General features: G+C 39.5%; 4 protein-coding genes across 4 annotated transcripts in view; 3 read left to right on the top strand and 1 right to left on the bottom strand.

Annotated features, from left to right (window-relative positions):
- Positions 1 to 453: 453 nt before the first annotated feature.
- Positions 454 to 4,873, top strand: Dok (docking protein homolog). Its single transcript, XM_076794199.1, has 3 exons — positions 454 to 1,264; positions 1,918 to 2,091; positions 2,168 to 4,873. The coding sequence occupies exons 1-3, from the start codon at positions 1,193 to 1,195 to the stop codon at positions 3,605 to 3,607; spliced, it is 1,686 nt and encodes a 561-aa protein (XP_076650314.1). The 5' UTR covers positions 454 to 1,192; the 3' UTR covers positions 3,608 to 4,873.
- An 835-nt stretch (positions 4,874 to 5,708) lies between these two features.
- Positions 5,709 to 7,051, bottom strand: Eca (transmembrane p24 trafficking protein eclair). Its single transcript, XM_076794208.1, has 4 exons — positions 6,797 to 7,051; positions 6,490 to 6,710; positions 6,202 to 6,348; positions 5,709 to 6,128 (listed from the first exon to the last, which is right to left on the bottom strand). Exons 1-4 carry the CDS (start codon positions 6,927 to 6,929, stop codon positions 5,979 to 5,981), a joined length of 651 nt encoding a protein of 216 aa, XP_076650323.1. The 5' UTR covers positions 6,930 to 7,051; the 3' UTR covers positions 5,709 to 5,978.
- Positions 7,052 to 7,059: 8 nt separating this feature from the next.
- Ddrgk1 (DDRGK domain containing 1) lies at positions 7,060 to 8,517 on the top strand. Its single transcript, XM_076794200.1, has 2 exons — positions 7,060 to 7,212; positions 7,538 to 8,517. The coding sequence occupies exons 1-2, from the start codon at positions 7,128 to 7,130 to the stop codon at positions 8,326 to 8,328; spliced, it is 876 nt and encodes a 291-aa protein (XP_076650315.1). The 5' UTR covers positions 7,060 to 7,127; the 3' UTR covers positions 8,329 to 8,517.
- Positions 8,518 to 10,406: 1,889 nt separating this feature from the next.
- The window catches only part of Rols (zinc-RING finger and ankyrin repeat domain-containing protein rolling pebbles), a 67,803-nt gene continuing 66,733 nt past the window's right edge, over positions 10,407 to 11,476 (top strand). The window contains exons 1-2 of the mRNA XM_076794194.1: positions 10,407 to 10,622; positions 10,988 to 11,410. The gene's annotated coding sequence lies outside the window, so the exon portion shown is untranslated. The remainder of the gene's footprint in view (positions 10,623 to 10,987; positions 11,411 to 11,476) is intronic.

The raw sequence follows: 11,476 nt of genomic DNA, 5'->3' as shown, positions 1-11,476 counted from the left end.
ATTCAGCTATTGCATTTTGTCCTGGTTTATGTCACTTTTACGATGTGTACGTGGACATGGTAATCTTTAGCAAATGTACAAACGTTTAACACTTCTGTATGCAGTCATTCTTTATCTTTTATATTGCTCTTTTATTCTACTTTTTATTTGCTAATTGTTGTATCGTTTTTTATGTTCGTGTGGCATTGTTTGCAAGTATATAGTGTGTATAAACAGCCCAACACTTCCTAGCACTGTTGTGTGTAGTCGTTCTCTATGACTATGTAATCTTCTCTATGACTATTTTATTGTGTTTCTAATCTGCTCATTTTTGTCTAGCTTTGTATTCCCTTATGATATTATTTATAGGTCCATTTTCATTTCTACTACTTCGCAGAATCGATAAGAATATAAGAAAACGTTGACAAATTCAACAAAAACACCTGAAAACGAAGAAAATGCTAGGGAAAGGTTTGAATTTCGAATCCACCGAACACCCCGTAGTTCAATGTGGTCCCACCACTTCCGGTTGAATGGAACCTGAAGAACATCCACCGAAAAAGGCGGAACAAAATTCGAACGGTGCGGACGTGCGGTATTCAAGACGTGTTAATCGCGAGCGCGATTCCTGTTGGGTCTGTGCAAGAATAACAATGAACGATAACAAATTCGAGGCGGACGATGTTCGCCCGGGAATAACAGTGTGCGCGAGTTATCTTGCGGGGCTATTCTAGTTCGTGACGATTCGGGTGACATCGTGCGGTGCGCGGCTCGTACGTGCACGGCTCTATTACAGTCTCGGAACAGTTGGCTCCGAATGTGTCCGAGAACCATGCAGCGACTGTACGCATGCATGTGTAGATCTCGTGGTACACGTAATACAGGCATCGTCGGACGATATATCCAGCGGAGGTCCGGCCGAAGTTGAACTCTCTCGCGAGAAGACCGCCGAAAAATCATTCCCCGTGCAATGTCAAGCAACGTACAATATGATGGGCTAACCGTCTCCGGGAAAACTGACAGAAGCAACGCGTACGAGCGAGCCGCACGGTTAACGAGCCTAGGCGAACCACCAGTGAGAGGAATCGCGCCCTGGGGGAAAAGTGGGAGTGAAAGTGGAAAAATCCCGTTTTTCGAAATTGCACGGGGCACGGGGCCGCGCACCTAGTGCAACAACCCACACGGGGTACTCTGCTGATGCTCCGCGGAAACGATGGAGCCCGAGGAACCGTTGCTGCAAGGGATTCTGCTGTTACCGCCGCAAGGAATGCTAGGCCAACTCAAGGTTGGTTCACGTCCCGCACAGATTTACGATCCCAACAACCGTGCATTCTATCCCGCGACGTTCGTTTCGTGCCCATTGTCTTCATCGCCGGATGCAAATGATCCATCTCTCGTTATCAGTCATCGTCACCGAGGAATAACCTACAAAGCGATCGAGTTACAGGACGTTTCACGGGCTCGCGCTCGATGCAACGTGATACACGTCACTCTTGATTCACGGCAATATTTTCGTCGAAATTTCAATGCTACGCCACGGCGTTCCTCAACATTTTTGCAGAAATATGTTCGTTTGAAATTGTTTGTTTCCGATTGTTTATAATATAATGTTTTTATGAACCTGCTACAACAGTATCAGTATTGAATATAATCAGTTTATGCATATTTGACAATAACGTTTACGTGTGAGAAGTAATATTCGTTATTATGCTTCAAATTTTATGTATTTGTGACGAAAAGGATTAGCTGCAATTTAGAGTACGCAAGATTTAAGAATATCAGTATCAATATCATTAGAATTATTAAAATAAGATTGGAACTTCTATTTGTCTTTGTTTTAACAATAAAACTGGCTGTTTCAAAGTTGTGAAATTGATTAAAATCACTTTGACAGAGCCTGTATACTTCTACATGTTATGCCTTGTTGCTCCATTACAGAAAACCTGGCACAAAAGGTTTTGCCAACTGTTCAGAACCAGCAACTATGGGATCAAGCGTGTGGAGATCTACGACAACCAAGAAGAAGCTATTCTACAGTTGCACACACCACGCATCATCACCTTGGATGCATGCATCAAAATTGCGCCTAGCAACCAATCCCATGTATTTACTGTAAGTAATGCATCGTTGCGTTTAAAATGAATCATACCGAGGTGGGTTAATACTTTGTCTTTATTGTTTCATGTAGGTAGTAACCAAATCAGGAATCCACTATTTTGGATGTTACTCCGAATCAGATATGAGCCATTGGATTACTGCTTTCCAGTTGGTAGCGTTCAAAGACAGCGTTTCTAACCAGACGATAGAAGAAAACAATGATCTGTATTGTACCAGTGGAGAAGGTGTATTTTCAGTCAGAGTTGTAGAAACAGACGCATCCAAACGATGTGGTCTTGAGACTAGAAATTATACTCTCGTGGTGGCTACAGCTGATATTAAATTAATGGATGGTGATATGGTTCTGTTCACTTGGCCGTACAGATATATTAGAAGATACGGCTATAAAGATGGCAAGTTTATCTTCGAAGCAGGCAGAAAATGTGAGTCCGGAGAAGGCTCTTTTCGCATGGAGCACAGCAGCCAACAAGAGATATTCAGGTGCATGTACTCCAAGATGAAGTCTATGAAGAAATTAATGAACGAAGAAGGTAATCCAGCGATCGAGTGCAACGATGCTCAATATCACGCAGCCTTGTCTATGGAAGCAGGCTCCAGAGCAGCGTTACCTCCCTCCCCAAATAGTTCTGGTAATTTAATTGACATTGACTTTTCAACTCCACAAAATTCCCAAAAGCAATCAAACTCGTCTACAAATACGGACGCTAATTTATCTAGTAAACCTTCCTCTTCTCTTCTCAAGTCTAAACCGGCGAAACCGCCACGGAAATACGCGTTCCAAGGTTTGCCGGATAAGAAGAACGCAGACTCTGAATTATCAGACCTGTCTGCGTGCGGGGAATACAAGACATTGAATCGCGACAATTCCCCGGAATTGTCCCAAAAGACGATAGGGAGTTCGATATTTGACGACGAAGAAAGACACTCATACGATTTAGTGGAAGTAAGAAACGACGCGTGGAAAACGCACGGTATCGATACCATACATCACACAGAGCGAGCTAACTCGTTGTTGCACAGCGACAAAAGTAAAGAGAACGAGGACGACTTCCAATACGAAACTGTGATGCCTCTTATATCATCCCAAAACTCATCTAAAAGTAAGTCTAGTATTTCTGATAATCCGATAACGACGTCGACAATTAATGCGTCGAGTAAACCCATTGACGAATCTGATTACGATAAGTTAGAGCATTTCGGATCTGCGAGCAAAATCAATCAAAAAGGTACATTTAAATTCGGGAACTTTAGCAACGCCTCTCAGAATTCACATTCCAACGTTTCGTTAAATAGTTCCGTAGTCGACACAACCACTGCCTGGTCTAATTATGATATCGTGGAGGATATGTCTGCTGTTAGATTGGCGGATGATAGTCATCTCGGGTACGGTGTTATTAGAAAGAAAACGAACCATTCCGATTCTGGTTCTACCAGCAGCACAGTGGGTCCAAAGCATAAAGTCTTTAATAATAGTGAATATGCAATTGTGTCAAAACCAAAAAGGGTATAAAAGATCCAAAAGAACTTCCGTTTCGTAAATATATTAATTATTCTTCATTCAGAGATTCTCAGTTCTCCGAAACGATTAAAATAACACTAGTCTGCATTATGACTAGAATAAGCTCATTCCTACCATTTTCTGTATAACGAAACAGTTGTGTTGATATTTTACAATTTTGTTTATATAAATATATATATGCGCGGAAATGAAACGTCATTCGTCTTCTGCAAAGATTAGTTTAAGAAATACTAGTCTTTTTAATCATTGTCAATTATCTAGGAATAGTTAATTATATTAGAAACGAAATGAAATCATTTTTACAAAAAATCGAATTTTTTTTAAATGTACAACTGACTGATTGCAACGAAAAGATATAGGTGCCTTATATCGTGAAATTAGATAGGAAAGTCGAGATAAATTTTAGTAAAATCTCTGCAAAGTTTTAGAGTTAAATTTGCATGTTATTCGAATATCTGGTGTACTTAGAGATATTTAATTATTGTTATTCTCATACTACCATTAGTTCTATATATTACAGTGCTACAGCAACATCGATTAGAGTTGTGCCTTCAGTAAGATGTTTAAATGTTTATGATAACACAAAGTCTTCAAGATACAGAGTTTATATATTTATAGATATATATACGTGATAAGTGAAAAACAATAAGTCATTCCCCATGTTTCTAGTACATATATTTTATAGATTTATGTACTATATATACACACTTATAAAGGATTTAACTATGTACCATATTATTAAGTGAAACATAGTTTTATAAGCAGTGTATCATACACATGCATACTTGATAGTTATTTATACAAATATTCATATTTTGTCAATTAGAATTTGCCATAATACGGTAACTTCTACTTCATGTGCCAAGGTCTGCCATTCAAATTTATTGATATTAAATCGTATAATAGTAATAAGCCATTTGCACACAAAAGAAAGAGTTCAATTGCATAAAGAGGCAAATCTCATCAAATTTTTATACGATCTGAGAAATGTTTTTTAAACCTGTGTATTGTCTACCAAATTGTACATATTAGTAGTATTATTTACATTTAATACAATCTTAAAAAAACGTTCGAAGTATGCATAACATGGAAAGAACATTGTTCGTTCTAGTATTTTTAATTTAAAGGATCAAAAAACAAATCTTTAAGTCTTTCGATACCGACCAAACTTCCGATATTATTTTTTACGTATATGATAAGTTACACGTAATATAAGAACTATAAGTGGTATACAATAAATTTCGAAACATTTACATCAGCCTAAATATATTTTTTTCTCTATTTGTCCTCTGAGGTTCCTGTTATTTTCTTATCACTATTCGTTTCGCCTTGTTCTTTAAGTAATCGTTCCTTATTCCTTCTATTGTGCTCCAATAAATCGAATTCCGCTTTGGCCATGACTTCGATGTAGCCATCGACGTCATTTGTAATTCTTAAAACATTCTCTCCTTTCGACAATAGAAATTTCTCTATATTCTTTGTGTTCTTCATTTCCTCAAACCATCCTAGATTGTCAGCGATCAAATGATTATTTTTGCAGCCGTCGCATCGAACTATAACTAGTCCTTTCTCGTACGCAACTTTTGAAATAAGTTTGCTGTTCCTATGGTTACACTTTTTACATGTAAACATCAGCTTTAACTTTCCCTGAAGCTTGCCGAGTGGCTGCTTGATATCTTCATGATTGTCTTGCGGTGAATTAGAGAGATTCGTTTGCGTCCTTGCAAAGAATTTTTTGTCAAAATTCATATTAAAATCATTTTTAGACGTCAATAATACCCGATGTAATTTTGTAGACTGTTTTGTCAAAGCAAATCTACTTGCACACCGGATTGCGTGACGAAACATGACGACTTTTTATAGGTGTTCTTCTATATGAATTTTAATCACGCATTATGACTTTTTAGCAATTAAAAATGATTTTTTTCTAATAATTATTTCGAATATACTCGCTGTGTCACTGCTAAGAATCTTTTTCTGACACTTCACGTGGTCGAGCACAACCGTCTGAAGGTGAGTTCACATGTATCCGGACGCCATTTTGTTCAACATTGGTATCGTCATATAACCTGTTATATAAATTTACAGGAAGTTTTTTAAAAATCATGACAGAGTTTATTTCTATGGAAAATCGCATCATACATCGTTTTTGTTACACTATAGAATCGTTCATTTTGAATGAATATATGCTTGATAGAGGAACATCTGTGGACACGCCCACATTGTTGTTGAAAACAAACCATCATTCTATGCTTACAATCTTTGACTTCTTTTTTTTTTTTAAATAAATTAAATCGAGTTTCATACGATGACGAAGGATAATTTAAAATGCCTAATACCCTAGGAATAACTCAATCTTATTTTATACTAGTTTCTTTGCTTCGAAGAAGTTCTTCAAATGTTTCATTTGCCATATACCCAAGGATAACAAAACCACAGACTGTGCGAGGGACCACCAGAACACACGTCTGTGCGTGCTCTCAGATGTTTGCCTAAAACGTTCCTCTCGGTACTGAAACAGAAATGATTCAAAGATAATTCAAACACAAATGGAAAATAAAAAAATGCAAAAGAAAACCGGTTACCCTTTGATAATTTTGTTCCTTGGTGATCTGTTCCACTTGGTCAAGAAGCTGACGTATTCTCAGTTGCAATTCAGTGAACTTTTCCTTCTGCGCTATGTTGGCATAGTCAATGGCATGTTCACCCACTTGGATGTCCAGATGAACTCGCTGGACATTCAAAGAAACAAGTCACATCGGATAAATAAAACAATTTGCGGTCAAAGAAATAGAAATAATCATTGGTAATCAAAATCTTTTGATCCTGTGTATAATTAGCTAGAAGTGCTTGCACAGCTGTGGTTCACGTACCAGCTGAGTACCACTGAACCAAGCGCTGCTGTTAGAATAAAGGCAAATGATATGTTCGCCAGGTGTGTGAGAGGTGAAAGAAATTCGTCCCTCTGAACTGTACACTCTTGAAAGAATTGTTTTAAAATCTGGATCGTTGACTTCCACATGCATCCCCATTCCAGGACTGCTGGGCATGAACCCATTTGTTCGGGGGTCGAATATTTCGACCTTGTAATTTACTAGAAAGAAAAACGAGAATATAAAACTCAGCATGGCGAAAGATGAATAAACAGTATTTTTATTAATTTATTAATTTCATACACACCTAAGACTGTTGTTTCATCTGGAATTTCCTCGAGGAAACACTTTCGCTCTGTTTCGCCGATGTGAAAGTATAATCCGGTCCCATACTCGAGGATGCATAAAAATACGAGGAATACACCTCCGTGTTTTAACATGATTATCTACGGTGCGGTGCTTCTGATAGCACGCCGAAATTATGAAATTGCGAACAAAATCCTGCGAACGACAGTACACAGCACACGTCACCTATGTACGAAAACAATTTGTGAAATTCACGCGAGCGGCGCCACTGTGTCTCGTCGATATACACCTTGCCACCTTGCCGATAATGTGTAGTGTATGAAAAATAAAAAATGGATGTCACCGTGTTAGCTTTCCTGGCAATTGTAATATTGCTTTTGATCGTAGTATGCATGATATTCCTGAACAGAAGATCCGGTACGTCCTTCACCAGTCAATCATACTTTTTTTCACACATTCCGATAAGACAGTCCCTGCTCCAAAATTTGACACGTTCCTAACCTCTTGGTTTATTTTGAAACGGTTGCTTTGACAGTTTTTCTTGAGATTATTATGCTAACTTTTTTTGGAATGACACGGAATGCTAATGAAGTTAGCTATTTGTATTATTTATTGATTTATTACTCAAAAACACGATAATAGGTTAATTGTAATATTCAGAAATTGAAGGTAGTATCTAGAAATCGTAAATTGTAAGGATAAATATTAATTCAAACTGTTCGCTACTTTGGACCGATTATAGTTGCTAAGAAGAGGCCATCCGATGCACAGGGTGTTCAGGAGAAGAGGATAAGGAGGGCAGCGGGTCAACGAACAGTCAGGCGTCGTCTCCAAGCAACTGCCATTGCTGCACAGAGTCAGGAAGATGAGGATGCATCGGGGAACGAAGCCAATGATGAAGCAGATGAGAAGCCAGATGTGTCCGATCAGAAAATGGGAGCCAAGAAGAAGGCGAAGCTAGCAGCTAAAGCAGAGAAGAAGATGCAAAGAGAAGTAGCTGAGAGGGATAGAGAAGAGCGCAGGAAGAGGGATCAGTTGATTCAAGAACAGAGGGACAAACAGTATGAAAAGGAACGTGAAGAGGAACAGAAGCAGGAAGAAGCTGAGAGGAAAGCCAGAGAAGAGAAAGAGAAGAAGGAGTACGAAGAATACTTGAGGATGAAGGAAGCATTTAGCGTAGAGGAAGAAGGCTACGATCAGGACAAGGAAGAGGACGAAGAAGATCTATTAGAAACATTTGTACAGTATATTAAAGATAACAAAGTAGTAGTATTAGAAGACTTGGCTGCAATCTTCAACCTGAAGGCTGCAAGCGTTGTCGACAGGATAAACGAGTTACAATCGAATGGAAATTTAACAGGGGTAATCGATGATAGAGGGAAATTCATTTACATCTCTCCGAATGAGTTCGAAGCTGTAGCAAAGTTCGTAAAACAGCGAGGTAGAGTCAGCATCACCGAACTGGCCGAGAATTCGAATCGTTTAATAAATCTAACACCAGAAAACAAAGTCAACATGGTGGAGGCAAGATAGATTCTATCTGAACTGTAAAATACACTGCAATAAATTGATATATTACTGTAAATGTGATACAAGTATCCATGCGATATGAAGGACAAACGGAAGAATTATATACATGTTATATTATACATATAGAATTATAGACAATTTATTTAATTGTACATCAGAACTTTTTTAAATATAGTACCTATTTACATTACACGTTATTGCGTTCATTCAGGATTACCAGAAGCAAATCTAGACAATTGAAACGGTATCGATTATTAATTTATGGAAATACACGTATTTTTTATGTTGAAATTAATATTTTATGAAGCGGATTATCTTTCGAAGAATATGGTAATTTTAGTGGAATCTTTCATCAGGAAGGGGAAGGGGGTTCGCAAGGATCGCTATAGCGATTTAAAATCATTAGCATTTCCGCGGATAATCAAGAAAATTGCATAAAAAATGTTTCTTTATATATTATTGCGAAAAAAATGTTGCTCTTGGCCGGCTTTTTCTCAGATAAAACGTCTTGTTTGCTTGAAAGCAACACCTGATGACACCTGGGAGCGATGTTGCGTCAGATTCTAGTTTGTAGTTGGTTGTCAGCTGGTCGGTTTATTCTTTATTCGTCCCGGGATGCATAATTTACACGTTTGGGCACGGCTCGCGTTATTATGCGATTGAGAGAGAGCGTAAAAAACGAAGAACTAGATAAACCTAATTACTCCCCGTAATCAAGATCACGTGAGAATCCCGAAAAAAGATTGATGCGCCGTTGATTTACGCGGAGGCCGAGGCGAGGCCCTTTACGACCATTAGGTGTCCCATTCCTCACCCTAAAGTTAGTTCAGCAGCCACGGGGACTCCGAAATTTTCGGTGCCGAGAACAAACGCGCAGTTTGTTTTAGCCCGAATGATAATAGTCCTCCCTATTGGCTCGCACCGAAAGAATTATAGCTGCCGGCGCTATATTCGATGTTTCTTCTCGCCGATCATTCTCCAAGAAACAGTGTAATACACCGAACAATCATCCAAGAAACCTAAGGAAAATTTCTGAAATCTATTTTTCCCGGAGTAGCAGGTCACCTTCATTAATTCATCGTCTGACGCGACGATTCGATTTTTGCAAACAAACAAGTTTGGAGGGACGCATCGAGGTGACACATCGGCGATCTAGCTAATCATTCAGAGATCGGAGTGACCTAGTAGATCTAGAAATAAGTCTTCATTGGCTCGCCCCTAATCTGCCGCGATCATTCGAGACGCTTCTATGAAAATTCAGATCGATACTCCACCCAACCTGCGATCAAGTCACGTTTCCGAATCGCTGGATCGGTTAAAAATTCCGCCGACCGATCAAGGGAATCGTGATCGGTCCCCACTCGATTTCGCGAGAAGAAGGGGACACGCAGAGCCTATGTAAGAGCCACGGGATCGCCTGGACCCTGCAGTCTTCCTGAAGAGCTAGCTTGTGCGACGTTCATTTGCTAACTTGCAGTTCATCGTCTCAACATTCGATTCACGACCATAGGATTTGAGATCAAGACTACCGGTTCAATCCTCTGAGAACTTTACGACCAGTGTGTTCGTGCTGATCGAGAAGATCTATGTGTCGATGAGGTGCAAAGTCTTAGATTGCCAAGGCAACACCCCGACCTTCTTGCCCAGTGTCAGGTAAATAAAAACTGGTTTCTACTTTGCTCCCTGGTCCTCTCCGAAGATCAGGGAGGGCCAACGCGAATAATTGATCTGAAATGATCACTCGATCGGTTTCACTACCGGTGCGTTAGCATATCAATCTCTGATGACGTGGAGCAACCGCGCAGCGGTGCAATAAACGGTTCTGAAACCTGTTCGCGGAGACCGAAAGATCTCGATCAATGTCTAGCAATCGCATAAGTCAGTCTGATCATTTTTCTCGATTTTCGATGTACAGACTCGCTAAAAACCTTCGGACTCGCAAGGGCAGCCGACGTGGTAACACTGCAAACCGATTAGAACTCCTTGTTCTGGTCCATCTGCATCACGTACCATAGAGTGAGTATATCGCTAGACCTTGAATAATGGAATAGGTGGTTAATGAACGTGATTGTTCGCTTTAGCGATAAATCGAAGCGACCTCTTCATTTTGGTGGTGCCTCATCGCATCGGAAAACAAATTCTGGGAATCTTCTTGGAGTTTGCGCTCATTCATTCGAATCCGTAGAGGGAGAGTGAAGGTCGAAGTTCGAGGAAGGAAGAGGAGACTCGAAGAGAATCAAGATGGTCTACACTAAAATCGCCAGCTCGACTATCAAGGCTGCTTACCCGGACATCAAGTATGATACTTATTGCTTTGAGTTATTAATCCCTTACCGTATTGTTTCTTCTCTTCACAGTTCTGATTCGAATATCGTTCTTAATGATTTCCTAGGAAAGGAAAATTTGTATTTTTTGAATGTCGACGTTCATTTTATTTGTAGACGAGGATTTTTGAAAATACTAAAAATATTTTCCTTTTTCTTCTTCGACTGTTCTCAAAAGGTTATTGCTTAAATATTGATAGCAGAAGAATCAAATTTTAGTTCGATCGAAATGTATATTACTACGTTAGTAGGCGTTATACAGGAACGGGTTAAATTCGAGCTTCTCTGAAGACAAAATTGGGTTAATCCTAGCATTTTTTATTCTGTTTGCTCCACAGGAAGGACAAGAATGCCCAGGCATCGTCCGTGTACCACCAGCAGACGCAGCAGTCGCCGAAAAACGACAAGTATGGCTCCTGGGGTCCGATTTACAAGAACAAGCAGAACTTCGTGGACATGCATATCTGCTAACAGCCACGCACCTCGCAATATCATAAGCTAATAACAGTTCCAGCCGCATCTTCAGGCACACTCTAAAATAATCACGCATCCGGAAATCGCGATCATTCCCACACATTGGAATTTCGGCAAAACTGGCGGCTGGAGCTCGGGCCATCAAATGCCAGACAGCTTCGAACATTTTATAATGTATGAATAAAAGTATGCACCACCACGTTTGGACCATGTTGAACCTCCACTAATGATAAGAAAATATTCCTATTTGAACAGCAAGATGATAGGACGAAGTTCCAAGTCCTTCTGTAAGTCACAGTTACGCCAGAATAAATTTTTCTTTCTTTAAATTAATGTTACACTTATAATGATAG

This window comes from Halictus rubicundus, chromosome 10, assembly GCF_050948215.1.
Source record: "Halictus rubicundus isolate RS-2024b chromosome 10, iyHalRubi1_principal, whole genome shotgun sequence".
Classification (NCBI taxonomy): domain Eukaryota; kingdom Metazoa; phylum Arthropoda; class Insecta; order Hymenoptera; family Halictidae; genus Halictus; species Halictus rubicundus.
Note: the sequence above shows the minus strand (reverse complement) of the source record. Positions and strands in the feature narration are given on the sequence as shown.

Coding starts and splice junctions, on each gene's coding strand:
- Dok (XM_076794199.1), top strand. CDS start 1,193: ATGGAGCCCGAGGAACCGTTGCTGCAAGGGATTCTGCTGTTACCGCCG. Junction 1,265..1,917: donor GAATGCTAGGCCAACTCAAG/GTTGGTTCACGT, acceptor GCTCCATTACAG/AAAACCTGGCACAAAAGGTT. Junction 2,092..2,167: donor ACCAATCCCATGTATTTACT/GTAAGTAATGCA, acceptor TGTTTCATGTAG/GTAGTAACCAAATCAGGAAT.
- Eca (XM_076794208.1), bottom strand. CDS start 6,929: ATGTTAAAACACGGAGGTGTATTCCTCGTATTTTTATGCATCCTCGAG. Junction 6,711..6,796: donor AGATGAAACAACAGTCTTAG/GTGTGTATGAAA, acceptor TTTTCTTTCTAG/TAAATTACAAGGTCGAAATA. Junction 6,129..6,201: donor AGGAACAAAATTATCAAAGG/GTAACCGGTTTT, acceptor TTTCTGTTTCAG/TACCGAGAGGAACGTTTTAG.
- Ddrgk1 (XM_076794200.1), top strand. CDS start 7,128: ATGGATGTCACCGTGTTAGCTTTCCTGGCAATTGTAATATTGCTTTTG. Junction 7,213..7,537: donor ATTCCTGAACAGAAGATCCG/GTACGTCCTTCA, acceptor GACCGATTATAG/TTGCTAAGAAGAGGCCATCC.